This window comes from Nanorana parkeri, unplaced genomic scaffold (genome assembly GCF_000935625.1).
Source record: "Nanorana parkeri isolate BGI_ZX_2015 unplaced genomic scaffold, ASM93562v1 scaffold1951, whole genome shotgun sequence".
Lineage (NCBI taxonomy): Eukaryota > Metazoa > Chordata > Amphibia > Anura > Dicroglossidae > Nanorana > Nanorana parkeri.
In genome coordinates, this window is record NW_017308219.1 from 1 (window position 1) to 16150 (window position 16150).

Consider the following 16150-nt stretch of genomic DNA (forward strand, 5'->3'; position numbering starts at 1 on the left):
ATTATATATTATATATACACACACATACATAATATACACACACAGAGTATATTTACCTACACGCACTGTACTATACAGTTTTTCTAAACAAATTCACCACATAGGCTATTGTCAAAGGAAGATTTGAACTTGTGTTGGATGGGTGCCCTTCCTATATCTTTCCTGACACAAGTAAAAAGCTTTCCGGTAGGTTAATTAGGCTTCGGTCTGAGCTGGCCCTGGAGTCATAAGAACGTGCATGGGTATACGACTGTGGACTGTAGATTCTCTAGATCAGTGGTTCTCAACCTGTATAACCTCAGGACCCACATTTGTCCCTGGTCATTAAGTCACGACCCAAACTGCACTGCACTGGAATGAACAGTATTGCGGTACTGCATGTTCCAGTGCAAGTAATCAAACTGTGGGCGGGAGGTGTGTTTGGGGTACCATTCAAATGAATGGCAACACTAGCACCTCCCGCACCAGAACAAACAGTAGGTGCAATTGCGTGGTAGTTTGTGATTAAAACACTGACGGACACAGACGGACACAGACAACCACAGACACAATCTCACACACTCGCACACATTCTGACACACTTGCAGACATTCTCACACACTCGCACACATTCACACTCCCAACATTTTTTTAGGGGTTCAATGTAGGCTGCTGTGCCGTGATGGAGCTCCATTTATAGGTGTATTGCTTGTACAATTTCCTTGCACTCCCTGTAGGAGGTGCCAGAAGCCAGAATGTGATGTCAATCTGGTCACACAAGGGAGCTGTTAGCAATGCATGTATGGATGGAGCTCCCTCGCGATCATACCCCCAAGCCCACCCCACCTCAAGCGGACACTTGGCGCTAGGCAGCAAATTTTGAATGGCTGCTTGGGATGAGAACTGACACTGCTGTGCTATGGGGGAGGCTGAAGAGCCTCTCGCCTAGTGCACTGGAAGGCATGCGGCGACCCACTGAACATGCGAGTCCAAGGTATATCCCACTGCAATCCTGACCTCAAAACAAACCCAAAACTCGGGTGGGTGCTGATGCGACCGCAGATGCCTCCGCCAATAGTACAAAATCGATCAATGGTCACTCGCACTCCAACTTGATGCAAAGTCAATACCTTTTATTGACTGGGATAGTGTCCCATTTATTGCTATAAATGAAACACTATCCCAGTCAATAAAAGGCAATGACTTTCCATCAAGTTGGAGTGCAAGTGACCATTGATCGATTTTCCACTGAACATGGGGTCGCAACCCACTTTTGGGTCACAACCCACCAGTTCGGAACCATGGCCCACCAGTTGGGAAGAAGGCAGCAGCTGATGTAAATGGTTCTACCTGCTCAGTAAAGAGCAGTGGAATTTGTTGGTACTATGAACATAAGACAAACATGCCCGCTGCTACTCTGAAAAAAAAAGAAGGAATGGTTATAGGAATCTCAAAACGAAACATCGTACTCTTCAAGTAACTCACCTTTAATATTTCCATTTCACATGGACTTGACTCATCTGAGTCTACAGCAGTGCAGCCATTGGTGTCATCCTATACAAAAGAAAGAGAATTCTTTATGTAGTTTGTGGCCAGACAAGTGATCTCTCTGATAGGCCCCCATCTCTCTGTAACATACCCGTTTTCATGCAGACTTGTATAGCTATGAGTTTTAGCATATGTAAGTGTAAAAATGATTCATGGATATGTAATAGGACGGCTACCTGTATACTACATACGTGCGTTCTGGTACTTTGAGCCCAAGCTTCCTGATCTATCATATAGAGCTGGAAAAGAATTACTGTGGGAGACAGCTTCATATAGAAGTTGAGCTTTTCCTGTTAATGGGCTCTTTTTATTTTTTTTTGTAGCTGGAGTACCACTTTAAAAAGATACAATACATAAGGAATAGGAAAAAAGCCTTTTCATACACATGATAGTAATTATGTGTACAATTAAGGAGCACTTGTGTACACCACAAATAAAAGACAGACGATCACCTCTTCAGTTTTGACTTTCTTGGGACTTTCTTCCTTCTGAGGAGAGGATGTCCGTTTCACACCCGCTACTGGACTTGGCAGTTTCGCTCCAATGCTTATGAAAGGCTTTGGAACTTGGTTCACCAGCCGGGTAGCGGTCACCACCCGGGACACCACAGGTTTTGGTGTAGAAGAGTTGGATGGCGACATGGCAGGGTCAGCGGGGATGCTTTCCTGCATATTACCTGCAAGAAAAGAGCAATTGTAAAAACAGCAAGAAACAAAGTCAGTGTTTCTCAAAGCAGGGAAGAACATTCCAAACTTACCCCGTGACAAGTCTATGGAATTATTCAAGGACTGCACAATGCTCTCCGCATTTGGTACATTGGTCAAGGAAGAGTTCACTGGTGTTGCTGGACTGCTTCTACTGCAGGAAGAAAAAAAGGGTAACGATCAGGAGGCTTCAAAACTGAATTGTACCTACGGCCTAAACAGCTTTACCAGGCTTAATTTACAAGAACTGCTCTAAAGCATCATCCCTCCAAGAACATATTGAGCTGGGCATCAGCGCAAATCAAACAGTGGCTTTTCTGTGAATTTACAGTATTTTAAGCAAATATTGTTACTTAAAAGGAGAATTATGGGGTTAGGGCTTTTTCCCATAGTTCTCCTAAGGGTAATGGGAGGACACAAACCAGCATCCTCCCGTCACCCAAAGCTCAGTATACCGCGAGCTACGGCGGGGGGGAATCCAGTCCCTCCCCTGTCACGGCTCTTTGCAGTGACAGGATCGAAAATTAAGCGAGCGCCGGTATGTGTTCGCTCACTTCCCCATCTACTGAGCCGACCTGTGACAGTTTCATTGTCACAGGTCAGCTCAGATTATGAGGGTGAATGAAAATCACTCACCTCATAATTCTCCTTTAATCCCCAGTGTCAGCTGGTGTCGCAGCCGGGATAGAGAGTGGTGGTGCAAGCATTGCAGCATGGGAGGAGGTCACATGCTCCCCCATACATGGAAGATCATGTATTTTGGTGGTGGCTGTGGCACAGGAAGGAGTGGCCTGGTCTTTACATAGACACTTTGCTGAGATTTAATCCTTTACAGCCTTCAAAAGACTAAATGAGCAAAGATGCTCATTGTACTAATAGCCATAGAGATAATACAGAACAAGTAAAATTGGGCATCCCAAAAAAATACAAGTTGCAAACCTTACAATTGTTCAAAATGTGTTCTCACGGAAAATACACTGGGGGGAAATTTATCATAAAACTGGAACAGACAAAATCTGGAGCCCATGGCAATCAATCAGCTTCTCTCTTTAGGTGCCCATACACTGTGCGATTATCGCACGATAATCGCGGGAAATCCCGCGATTGTGCGATAATCGCAAAGTGTATGGAAGGCGTGCAACCGTTTTTAATGTATGGTCGCACGTCTTTTGTCTAAGGAGCATGTTCGTTTGTGGCATGCTCGGGAGACAAATGCCGAACGGGCCGGGCCCCTCAGGGGGGCGGGCTTGCGATGATCGCAAGTACGATCTGCCTGTCCAAGATGGGCAGATCGTACATTTTTTAAATTACTTTACAACCATGGCAAGACTAAGGTCTTGCCATGGTTGTAAAGTGTATGTCCACCTTTAAGATTTGAAAATGAAAGAGAGAAGCTGATTGGTGGCCATGCACAGCTGTTCCAGAATTTGTCTGCTCCAGTTTTGATAAATTCACTTCTCTATATTTTACCATTAAATTAACATACATCTGTTAGATAGGAAGATGCAATTGCATCTGCTTCACACTCTGCCCCTGCAGATCTTTGTAAATTCCCAATTAAGGTATATAGTAAGGAATATTGCATCCGTTAACCTCCTTTCATGTTCTGGTCACATGGCCTTATATGGAAACAAGCCGAGTTGAGGTTGAAGGGAACTTGCACTACTCTTCTTGATATTTGGAATATGCCTGCCGGGAATACATTTTCACCCCATGGGACAGTGGAATAGGCAATGAACACACACCAGGCTTGTCCGTCTCTAGCTATCTAAACCTATCTGTTTACGTCTACTTGGATATGTGATAGATCAACTAAAACCAGCTAACCCCTTTCAGCTCCTATAACAGAATAAAACAGTTAAACTAGAAATACGTTTGGTGTACTATGTTTTGTTAGTGGTTTAAAAAAATAAATAAATTCAAAAGGTCACCTTACCCCTGAGACAATCCTGAGGCATTTAATGGATTGGTCTTGGAGGTGTTGGTGGGAGAAGGCACAGACATACTGTTGTCACTGTCCACTGATAAGTCCAGGCTGCTGTCATGCAGACCCACCAGCCTTACACCGTCTGTAGAATGCTGCAAAACAAAATCCAAAGCTTAGACTAATTCTCGGAATCATAATACTACGCTCCTCTCTATATAAAGTCAACTAAAAAGCTTAGGTTCCTGAAGCTGTATAACGGGTAAATAACTGATATTTCAAACTGGACAGACAAAATCATTTTGTATTGGTCCAATAATGACCAAGGAGTACCCAAGTCCCTCCTAATAGCCATCTGATCAAGGAATGTGGTGAACACAACTCCCATGTTTTGTTTAAATCCATTTGGGTCTCTATTGGTTGCACAAGAATCAAGCTGGTGATGAAGCATCCTTAGGATGGAATAATCTGGTTCACCTGCATTCGGGTGCTTAGGAGGACAGTTGATGTGTGCAGCTGTCCTAGGCGAGTCACAGCTAGAGCTCTCAAAATCAGCAGGGGCCAGCTGTGTAACCATGGTCCAGCAGGGGTGGGTTGGGGGATCAAGCTGCATGCCTAGAACAGTGGTCCTCTCAGCAGCTCAATGTCTAAAGCAGCCCCAGTGCTGGTAGAACAAAGGTAAGACCTTCTTTACTATATGGCTGCACCCCTGGGAGGTAACTTTTCTCATAAGACTAGAATATGTCGGGAGCACTAACAAAACTGATGATGCTTGACTTTGCTAGATGTCTCAGACATTACCTTTTTCTTCTTAGGGAGCACGTGTATGGGGAGGAGCTGATGAAGTTGCTTCCTTTTCACATGCATGGCTGCAATCTTCATGTCCACTTCGAACATCTTGCTGTTTATAGCTTGTCTATAAACTACAAAAAACACAATACCGGGACAAAGGATGTGAACAAAGTGTCCTTTTACAATGTTTTTCACTCACAAGTTAGGCAAACACCTTAACAAACAGATTTACAGGGGGGCCATGGTAAAAGATATAGGCTAATGTCATAACCCAAAACGGAGTACACTTTGTTACTTGTACAATATCAGAGTGCATCCATAGTGTACTTCAAGACTACGGAGGCTCAGTAGGGCAGTCGCAGTGAGATCCAGGAGCATTCCTGCTGGGGGAAAAAAAAAAAAAAAACTGTGCTCCTTGGCTGCACTGGTGAAAATGCCACAACCAGTAAGGGTGGTCTGAATCCACCATTGATAGAAGTACCCATGCTCTGATGAGGGTAAGTCTACAAATCAGAGGAGCTGAGAAAGCCGTCCAGTCATCCTAGGACTATAAACCAAAAAAACTGGTGCAATCTGGTAATGGGAGGGGCTGGCCTACAGTTTTTTTTTGCCACTGTCCAATCCTATAGATGGCATTATAACCCATTTCAACACTCCTGTGTCCCTCAATGGATGGGAGAGAAATTGGAATCAAAGAATCCTATACAGAACTAAAATATCATATTTTCTCAGCAGTTTGAATCTGCGATTTTAGGCTAGATACCATGTTTCCCCGAAAATAAAACAGTGTCTTATATTTCCTTTTGGCTCAAAAAAACAAGGTCTTATTTTCGGGGTAGGTCTTTTTTTTTTTTTAACGTACAACAATCCAAAGTTAGTGCAAATCCAAAATGGCAAAGTTAAGAATAGGGTGATCAGGGCAATCAGGGGTGTCGTACCTTTCCAAGAGCAATTTGGTAACCAATCGCCGGCCAGAATGAGCGAAGCGCGCTTTCACTATCGATTCCTCACAGGGGGAGTGCATTTGGTATCACTCCGCCTGTGACAGGAGACGGCGCTATAGAGGAAGCATCGGCTTAGCGGCTCTGCTCCCTCCACTGCCGCCTCCCTTCCTCTAGCGCTGGCTTTGTTGGCACCACCGATTCTCTCCCGCCTCTCCTGCAGCTCTTCAAGTTCCCCCTTATGCCACCACCGGCCCTGGGAATGGTCACAACTAGGTCTTATTTTCGGGGTAGGTCGTATTTTCAGGGAAACAGGGTATATTCAATACTTGTTAACTTGATACAGCATTATCGGTTATATTTCATGGAGTATTCGGAGATCTTGTGTGTTGGTGTTTTTATATCAGCTTGGAGCTTGAAGCCTTAAGAAACTATTTCTGGAAGGTCCACATGGTTCTACCGACTGCTCTTTATAAAACATTATTAAAATAACATTTTAATAATCCACATAAAATACTTTGAAGTCTGGTTACCTGTATCTGTGAAAGACTGAATGTCAAAAGTGAGGTCAACGCTGAGGTTTTCGGAGTTTTCCATCTTTTTAAATACAAGTCCAATTACCCACATAGTCCGGAATTCTTCCCTGAAAGAAAACATAAATCATTCTAGAATTTTGTATTTAATTATATTTAGGACACTCGTAACCCTTTCACTGCTAGATTTATTTGTTTTTTTCCACCATAGTGCATATTTTAGGCCTGAAGATCACTTAAAACCCTCAAAATTCTATCATTTCTGAAGGCAGAGACCCTATAGAATAAAATGAGGGAAGTTGCAATGTTTTGTCACACGATATTAACGCAACGGTTTATCAAACTCAAATTTTTACTCAAGTAAAAATGCATTTAAAATATAAAAGACGAGGTTGTGCAAAATGAATTGATACCTGAAAAAAACAACATACCAAGCCTCCAAACTGTGTGGCCGGGAAATGCCAGAAAACGTCAGTATTCAAATGTGTCCATAGATGATGCTATAAAAGCCTGTACAGGTCATCAACTTAGAGTCGACAGTGAATGATGGCCATAGAATTGTTGCGGCGAGTGTTTCTGGCTGTACCAAACATATGTGGCACAATCATTACTCAGATTTTCACTCTGTCGCCCTCTATCCCAAGGGTCATCCTAGGTACCCAAGGGTCATCCTAGGTACCCAGGAGGGACAGGTAAGCCGCCCACGGTACATGGTGGGGCTAGTTTTGCTGGTGGGAAAGGTGGTGATGGTGGTGGTGATGGGGTGGGGAGGGTGATGGGGTTTGGGAGGAACACGGGACTGGGCATTGCACAATCATCTAGGTGCTGCAAAACAAATAGTACAGCTATTCAGCTGCCCAGCACGCAATACAATAAAAGTGCAATGCAATCTCATCCTCCTGGGAACTTTCTTCCATTAATAATGGAAGACTTGCACTTGGCTTTTTACCCACCCCAATACAAGCATGTTTCTTCACCTCCAAAAACGAGATCACTTTGGGGTGTCCACTTTCCAAAAAGTTCATTTTGGGGGTTTTCTTACTGTCCTGGCATTTGTATTTGATATGTTTTATACTATTAAAGGATTTTTATTTTTTTTAATTGGTAGTTTGTTTTTTTTATTCATGAAGTAATTTTTTTTTTATTAAAAAGCAGCGTTTTTTTAATATCACCTAAAGAAAGCTCTGTCTGAAAAATGATATAAAATTAATTTGGATCCAGTGTTGCATGGCTGAGTAATTATTAGTCAAACTATCACAGCACTGAAAAAGGCAAAAAAAATCGCCTGATAATCCTACAAATAATTATCCTGGGGGCTATGCTTACTCCCCCACTGTATTAATGGAGGCCACCCAGGCTGGACTTCAAACATGTCTGCCTTATTTCATCTTTCCCCATGTAATGGAGATGAACAAAGTAGTTAAAATAAAGACATTAATGCTTCCATGGCAGCTCACTGGAAGTATCAATGACAATGCATTTCTGGCAAGATCAACAACTATTTTCTGTAGTTGCCGACTGGCTGCAGTCACGGTTCAGATGAAGACGTTCCACCTGGCTCCTTAGCTCCATCTAGAAGTTCAACACGCCACTCAAATTTTGGATAAGTCAGCAGGACTTGGCTGAAATTCAAACAGCATATGACCAGCTAAACACTGTTGACCCAGCTTCTCCCCCCATTCCCTTCCTACATAGGTTGGAGGGGAATACTACAGTGTCAATTAAGGGACAGCTTTGAGTCTGCTGGGGCTGATGACATCACATCTAAGATGGAGGTACTCAGCAGCCGACTCTCTCTATATTTGTAACAATCAGAAATTTCAGGTTCAGGGTATTAAAAGGCAAGTGTCTCAAGTGTCCGTTTGGTTGTGGAGAATTCAGCCATCCATGCCATACTTAAATGGAAGAAATTTTACAGCAGTGCAGCCTTTGTTTTGAAAGCTCAGGACAACATTGCAGGAAGCAGCAGATTCCAGTGTGAAAAGAAAGACTGCATTTAGACTCTGCTCAGCAGATTGACGTCAATGAACACGCTTTCCCCTGTACAAGTTAACTGTGCAGACAAAAAAAAGCCATCCCTTTCATGATCTCAGCAGTATGAACACAACCTATTTTTTTTTATTATTTACCAAACAAGGGAAAAAAGGTGACTTCAAAAGTGAGGCCGCAGACAAACTTATTACAGTAAGCCATTTATCATTAACTGTGGGAAATTTTCTGAAATACATAGGCGGCGTAAATGAAGAGACCTTTCTTCACAGAGAGGGACTTTGCAGTTTGTTCCCTAGGCTTCTTACCCTGGGGAAGATGGGTGCTCTTAACAGTAGCATCCTTGATGTTGTCAAGAGCTGGCCTAAAGAGATGCTCTAAGGTCATGTGGCTGAAATGCTTCCTAGACAAGGGTACAGTCCAGCCCTATGCATAAGCACTGACATGAGGCACATGTAAGAAATGAGTGGAGAGGATTCTAACAAACCAACACAGATGAAATTTAACGCTACAGCCATCTGCTCCACATGCTCTATAAGCAAGGCATCAACCTCGGCGCAGATAGATTTTTTTTTTTAAAGGATTTTGACCAGTCAGACATGATCTTGCAAGCTAAGTTTACAGCTAGGATCTTAAGAAGGGTGGGCCTGCCAGCGAGAACAGAGCTCTCAAGAAGGCTCTCAACTGCTTATCAATTGTGTCCTCAAAAAGAGGCATTTCTTCTACTGGAATAGGAAGGCAGGAGCTGCAAAAAGGTGCTAGAATCAAACATGTGACAACATGATGGAAAGGCAACGTATAGACTCAGGGTAAGAGGCAAGACATCAGGTACTCACAAAATCTAGGCATGTGAGGGTTGGATGGCTGGATGTGAACAAAAAAAAAGTCACCGTAGGTGGGCAGCAGAAACATATCAAAGGATGGAAGCTCCATGTGGAACTGCTTTGCAAGCAGAAGCAGCAGCGAGGAGATGCTTCCTCAACACTGTATGGCAGGAAAGAGCAGAGTGCAAGTGACACTCCACCTAGTGAATAATATCAATGCGGTCCATCAGCATTAACCCTTTCTGAGGCAAAACCGGCGGTAGTTGGAAATAATGGCACACAGCAACCTGAGGTATATACCAATGCTTGACCCGACCAGCCTACTCACTGAGTCTTCAGGGACGGGCAAGTGCTAAGGCAATGCCAACGACTCTGGAACCGGAAAGTGCTCTGCAGCTCGCTTTTACCAGAAAGGAGTCTGGAAAGCACCCTACATGGAGCAGAGTGCCTGAAGATCACTTCCAGGCTATTCCTGGGGGGCTGGACATGGTACTCCAAAAACCAGGTTGAGGATGACCTCACCGTAAAGCTGCAATCGAAGAGACAAAGCAACAGGAATGATGAAGACTTGGAGAGAGAAAAAAAAAAAAATCTCAGAAAAAAAAGGGTGCTAGCAAATAATCCATCTGAACACAGCAGAGCTGTAAAAAAGGCGTTCATCCACCTCGAATACTAGCAAAAAACTGAGCCTTGCTGGTAGTGGGAGGGGTAATTCTGGCCTGGCCTACAGTTTTTTGTTTGCCAGTGTCCTACCCTCTTATAAGCAGCCGTAGATTTGAAGCTTCCGGTGTCCCTCAGTGGAGAAGCACGAAAAATACCTTGTGATCATGCCAAAATCCCAAGCACTGTTGCCAGCCCTACCCAAGCTCTTCCTGCTGAATTACATTCTAATGGAAAGCATTTCATCTAAGCCCTTGTTCTGAACTACAGAAGAAACATGTTAGTTAAAAATATTAGAACAAAAATAGAGCAGTAAGGGTGGGAGGGTTCTGGGAAAGAGGGGCAAAGAACAACTTCAATGCACGCTTTATGTTTAGAATAAGACCTAAATGTTTATTCAAAGAGAATATCCACAAAAATTTTTTTTAAATCGCAAGACTTACTTTTCTGAATTTTCAACAGGGGCTGGGAATGATTGAGGATTCACATGAGCGAGTGTGATGAATTCATTCTTTTCCAAACTTCCGACAAGAATACGAATCTTCGACTCCACTAAACCAATCCTATAAAAATGATTACAGATAAACACGTGATGTGAGTTATGGATGTAAAGAGCCATTACATTTTATATGCAGTCATTTCATATTCTCCCACTGATGAAATCTGGCAATGCCATTCTGGTACAACTGCAAAGAGGTGTCAGTGTTTATCATACATACAGCCTTGACTGTAAAGTTCGGTCTTATGAAAAGGAAAAAAAAAAAAAAGTGAAACTAATTTCTGGACGTTGCGCTTCACTGTAAAAGAAGAGGGTTCCTTACCTGAAAATCAGCAATATTCTAGAGATATCTGGAGATAATCATACTGAAAAATATGTAGGTTTCCACTGGTGACCCCTTTCTTCTTTGGGTCAAAAACGAATTAACTGATCCAGAACATGCACATCACCACTTTTATGTCTGGCTCCTATATGCACCAGCACCCTAATTAATTCCTATGAGCGGGGCCGTACTGCTCTGGATGGCTAGGACTGCCATAAATACGGAACAAATCATAGAAAGAATTGTGCTGAGCTGAGTGAATGCGCAATAGTCTGCAACCCATTTATAGGAGGCTTGTTTTTAAAAATATAAAGATGCTTGACCAAGTAATTTAATAACAGAAATGATAAAAGAAGGCAAAAAGAACAATTTGTGCTAAATGTACAAACATTTTTATGATACAGTTTAACATCTTCCCGCCGTCTGAGCAATTCTGTACTTACCATTCTAGGTGCTGCTTTTCGGTCGGCGCACTTGCAAGCAGGATTATATAATGCCTTGGAAATAAAGACAATGCCATTTTATTTAAACAAGATTTCAACGTAAAGTTTGCGTATAACATTTCACAAACTGCAGATGAGGACACAATACGTCTATTTTAGAGCTAAAAAGAGAGGGAAAAAAAAGTTATGACAAAAAAATCTTTTAGGGAAGCCAGGAAAAACTGGAGAGTTTTGTGATCTCACCTTCCGTTGATGACATGCTAAAACTTTATTAATACAGTTTAATGGAGGCAGATATCAAGCATGTAGTCTACACCTTAATACATCCTTACCATCTTGTCTTGAATTGTATTGTGATTGTAAGGTCTTCCTTATATTGTAAAGTGCTGCGCAAACTGTTGGCGCTATATTAAGCCTGTATAATAATAATATAAATAATAATAATAATAATAATAATCTCTAAGAAACCTATGGCACTGGCACCATTCTGCGCACAGGCTGTGATTTACTTGCAGCAAAGTGAAGCACCTGCTAAGCTTCAAGTGATTGAAGTGACGGTCATGTAACTAAAGCGCACATAAGTTGCTATGGTTGAAATACTTTAAAAAAGCTGTCTGACTGCCCAATAATACTTCATGGATCACGAACCCAGAGCAAGCATGCAGCAAGTAAAGTCAGATGCAGTCCATGATTCAAAATACAGACTATTCATTTCTATCAGCACAGGTATCCTTTAAAGCCCAAGGCTCAAAGGGAATCCGAGGACACAAGAACTGGGGCTGCCATAGCAGAATTCACCAACTGCATGCTTCCTCCAGGTCCGTAACAGATAGGCCAGGATCTGGATGACATGCAAGGTGCCTCTTGTAAAAGCCAAGTCTATGACTGCTACCATATATTTCTACCATCAGGAGCTCACTGTAAGCAGTACGTTCATCCTCCGCTAGCTTATCAAAACTCTCTGGAACTCCTTTTTTGTCAAAAAGTTCCTGGAGAAATAGTATGCAAAATGTATATTTTTGCAGTAGGGTAACAGAAACAAACCAAGTACAGAATTCTAATCACTTCTGTGGAAATGCTATTTAGCTAGGGTGCAGATTCTGTAGTAATCCGCTTCTCAGAATGAGAAAATTAGGCGAGAGTCATTTTTCATACGTCGGTGGTTTTCCGAATCCAGTTCTGCGAGGTTCTGCAGTCCACGATACATACAGTAACTAGGATGCAGGAAAAATCAGCACTTTTGCTAAATACAATGCACTGTCTTCAGTGACCTGTAAACTACTTTTGGTGGCAAAAGGGACAAAATATTTACCGAGCCAAAAACATATGGTATATGCTTTAAAAGTAACCTGCAAGAACAGAAGGAGCCAGTGCGTGTTTATTGTAGGTCAGTGACTAAGGTGGTAAAGCAGGGATCAGGCTGAAAGCGCCAGAACTCAAAACAATTAAAAAACACCCAAGTCAGGAGAGCAGCTTTTATCTTTCCATCCTAACAAGTTCTTGGCACAGGTACAATACCAGGCTTGTGCTAATGCCTCCCAACAGCACACTCACCCTTCCTTCATCATACCAGGAGCAAAGGAAATACCCAATATTTCCAGGTATGGGGAAGCCTGTAACTCCCTCACCTTCCTCTTATTTGACAGCATCAGTGCTTGGTCCAGTTCTGCCAGGTGAAGGTAGGGAGGGAGTACTCAGCCCCATGTAAGCTCCAACTAGAGCCACTCAGAGCAAACACAAAAGAAATGCGCCTTCCTACGCTTCTGGCAGTTGAGTGGCAAGTGAAGGCAAAGCAAGTATATGCTCCTGGGGAGGAGGAAGTTAAAGTGAACCTGTTGCTTTTCCCTGCATGCAACAAAAAAACAGTAGCCTTAAAATTTAGCTTTAGCATTATGCAAGTGTATAAATAATTTTGATACCTCAATACATATGTAAAGCAAACTCTAACAGGAACTGCACTGAAGTGTGTCACAAGCTTGCGCAGCACACTCGGGACGAACAAATAATATCAACTGACCTTGCCAAACCCTTAGTTTTATAACAGGAAATCAGAAGTTCCGATCTTTGCTGAACCAAATTATATAGGAAAAATATACTTGGATGCAGTACACTGATCCAATAGTGATAGTAGTAGCGTAAACTGCACTACCATCACACACTACGCAACACAAACATATAGACCTTTATATAATCTAAAAATGGAAAAGAAGGGTTAAAAGGATTTAAGTGGAGTTTTGCTCACACCTCCTGTCCCAGTGTCCACCATCTCAAGAACAAAAAATTATGAACAATCTTCCCAACATAAAGAACAGAGAGAACAGTACAAATCTGAAAAGGGATTATAACCTTTTCGCTGTCCAAAAGCAGAGATTTATGATTTAGGACACCGATCAATGAAGTGAGGGGTGACTGTCTAACTCAGGATGCGTTTCATTAGAATTGGCGCTGTTGGCATACATTTTTTCTTGGTTCTAAAAATGTCTACTTAATCAAAGGCTCAAAGTCCTTGACTGTACCTCCTAGTTATATGAAGAGAAAATTCTGCTACTTTATTTATTACTGCTAGTAATCAATACATATTTATTAAAATAGCACTAAAGGCAGGTCTGTCAGCAGGGAGAGTTGGGGTAAAATTCAGAACACATAGCAATGCAACACACTTTATTATGTGCATTGCCAGGCGTTATCACAGTTGTGTGACTACCCTTAACAGGGGCACACTCTGGGGGGAATTTACCAAGACAGGAGCAGACAAAAAACTGGAGCAGCTGTGCATGGCAACCAATCAGGTTCTTTCTTCAGTTTGTTCAGTTAAGATTTGAAAATGAGAGAAAAGCTGTGGCCGCTCGTCTCCTCCGACAGGACCAGGAAGATACCGTACTTCCTGGTCCTGGGGAGGGCATTGAGGGCAGCGGAGCCATGGGCTCCTTCTGCTATCAGTCAAACTGTGACTGAGTGCGGGGGACGTGGCTTGCCGCACGTCTATGGAAGCACAGAGTTAGGTGCAGGCCACAGCCGGAACACGCATGCAAGAGTGCCCCCTTAGCAGCCAGCTAGTTGGACACCCACACACGGTGGGGGGTGCTAGCGGTTCATGGAAAACTAGAAAACGAGGAAATAAAAGTGTGAAGAAAGAAAGAAAAGTTGTAAAAAAAGCAAAAAGAAAAAAAGAATTAAACTACCTCTGGCACTCTTGATTATGAAAGAAAAAAAAAAGTTAAGGTTTAAGATCACTTTCCGGATATGTATATCTCACAAAGTAAGGGTGCACATTCATTGAACAATTAACTACAAAGTCTGTGCATGCTGTTTATCACCACAAGAGGAAAGAGGTTTATCACTATTTACTGAAACAACTTCCAATGCTCACAGGAGAGAAACAAAAAAGGACAATGCCCTGAGAGAAATACCTACCTGCTACTGCCCCACTTATTCCTACTTCTTGTTTCCTGGCTCTGTAACTTTACTACTTAGCGAGTAACTGACCCGACACAAGTTCACAGCCGGTGAGCTCAGAACTCCTGATCTGTATACTTTGCTGCAGGCCAGTGATTAAGGACAAAAGCTCAAAGCCAGGGAACCTGCATTTTAATAAGGCTGGAAATGCCAAGTCAGACATTGCACTCATTAAAAGTTTAAACTGCTCCAAATATTAAAAACAAAAACACAGACACATTTGCTGACTTTTCTTTTTTAGTTTTTTCATTTTTTTTTTTTTTCATTTTTTACATATTTATTTTCGGTTCAATATGGAAAAAAAAAAAAACAGCACAAAACGTCATCATATAAACAGGAAGGGAAAAAAAAACAAAAACAGTATTTTGGGACAAATCAAGCACTTCCCAGTTATACAGAAATCTAAAAATAATCCACTGCACCAGACTGGCCAAAACATGAAAAGATCTGATGATCATGGCATTATAATTTGCAGTTCTAATGAATCTAAACAGGAAGGAGGTTTCCACAAGATAGTGAGGATGAAGTATGTTGAAAGCAGAACTCCAGGGTTGATGTGTGGATGGGGGGACAGTCTGTATCCACCAATACAGTGACCTGGAGATTATAAGTCGGACATCAAGCATATGTTCACACTCTCTCAGACTGCACAATACAAGCCTATGAGGACATTTTATGACCTACAGGCCAAGAAAGTTCCTAAGCAGATCTGATTTTTGTTGTTGTTGTGGCTGATGAAAGTTTCAGCTCCATGGAGCATTCTCTACTAAGGTCGTACACATTTATGAGGCCATGCTTTGGGTTAAATAGGAAGTCTACTTCTGCTGAACATAAAAAACCCTCCATCTCAGCTTTCCTAAAGGTGCAAACAGCAATATCGCTATGCAACCTCACTATCCTTGCTTTCTAAAAGGTGAACACTTATAATGCTTAGTATATGGATCCACCTCCAATTTATATACCTGATGTTACAGACACTTGTCGTTGTCAGAGAGGATGGAGAAGAAAGGACCAGATAGAACTAAAAGGCTAAAGTTCATCTAAACCCAACAAAAATTTTATATACTGCAGATTAAACCTTAGCTATGGTGGGTGCAATTGTGTTTTTACCATTTATTTTCCACTAGTGATCCTCCCAGTAACACACTTTCCTGTCCTAAGCTGGCTCACTGTATCCCAGCTAAGGAAAAGCCATGGTCGTCAACCTAGGATGGGACTTTAGAAATCTCCACCTCTACACACTACATGGAAGGGGTATAGTGGTCCTCAAAGATAGCTGGGAACAATGTAATTGATAAGGAAGTGATGCACCCAAGATTTCTGACAAAACCAGGTTTGTTTTTTTGCATTTCTCAAACAAATATAACAAAATCTTTCCACCCATGTTAACTACAGAATACATTGGCTGCACAGGATAAACTCCAAGACAACAAAAATGAAAAAGGACCCACGTGACATGTAAAAGTACTACAGCAAGAAACATACTGCATCCTTGTTACAGATTACACTGAAGCTTTGCAGTAATTTATATGAGGG

The 16150-nt window shown here is 42.1% G+C and overlaps 1 protein-coding gene across 1 annotated transcript in view; it reads right to left on the minus strand.

The window, feature by feature from the left end:
* Positions 1-1448: 1448 nt before the first annotated feature.
* PAPOLA (poly(A) polymerase alpha) overlaps positions 1449-16150 on the minus strand; it is a gene marked incomplete at its 3' end in the record, with an annotated part of 38769 nt that continues 24067 nt past the window's right edge. Inside the window, exons 12-19 of the mRNA XM_018572148.1 lie at positions 11159-11212; positions 10338-10457; positions 6422-6531; positions 4957-5078; positions 4168-4310; positions 2285-2385; positions 1980-2203; positions 1449-1533 (exon numbers count right to left, since the gene is read on the minus strand). Coding sequence (XP_018427650.1) covers positions 1449-1533; positions 1980-2203; positions 2285-2385; positions 4168-4310; positions 4957-5078; positions 6422-6531; positions 10338-10457; positions 11159-11212 — 959 coding nt within the window. The remainder of the gene's footprint in view (positions 1534-1979; positions 2204-2284; positions 2386-4167; positions 4311-4956; positions 5079-6421; positions 6532-10337; positions 10458-11158; positions 11213-16150) is intronic.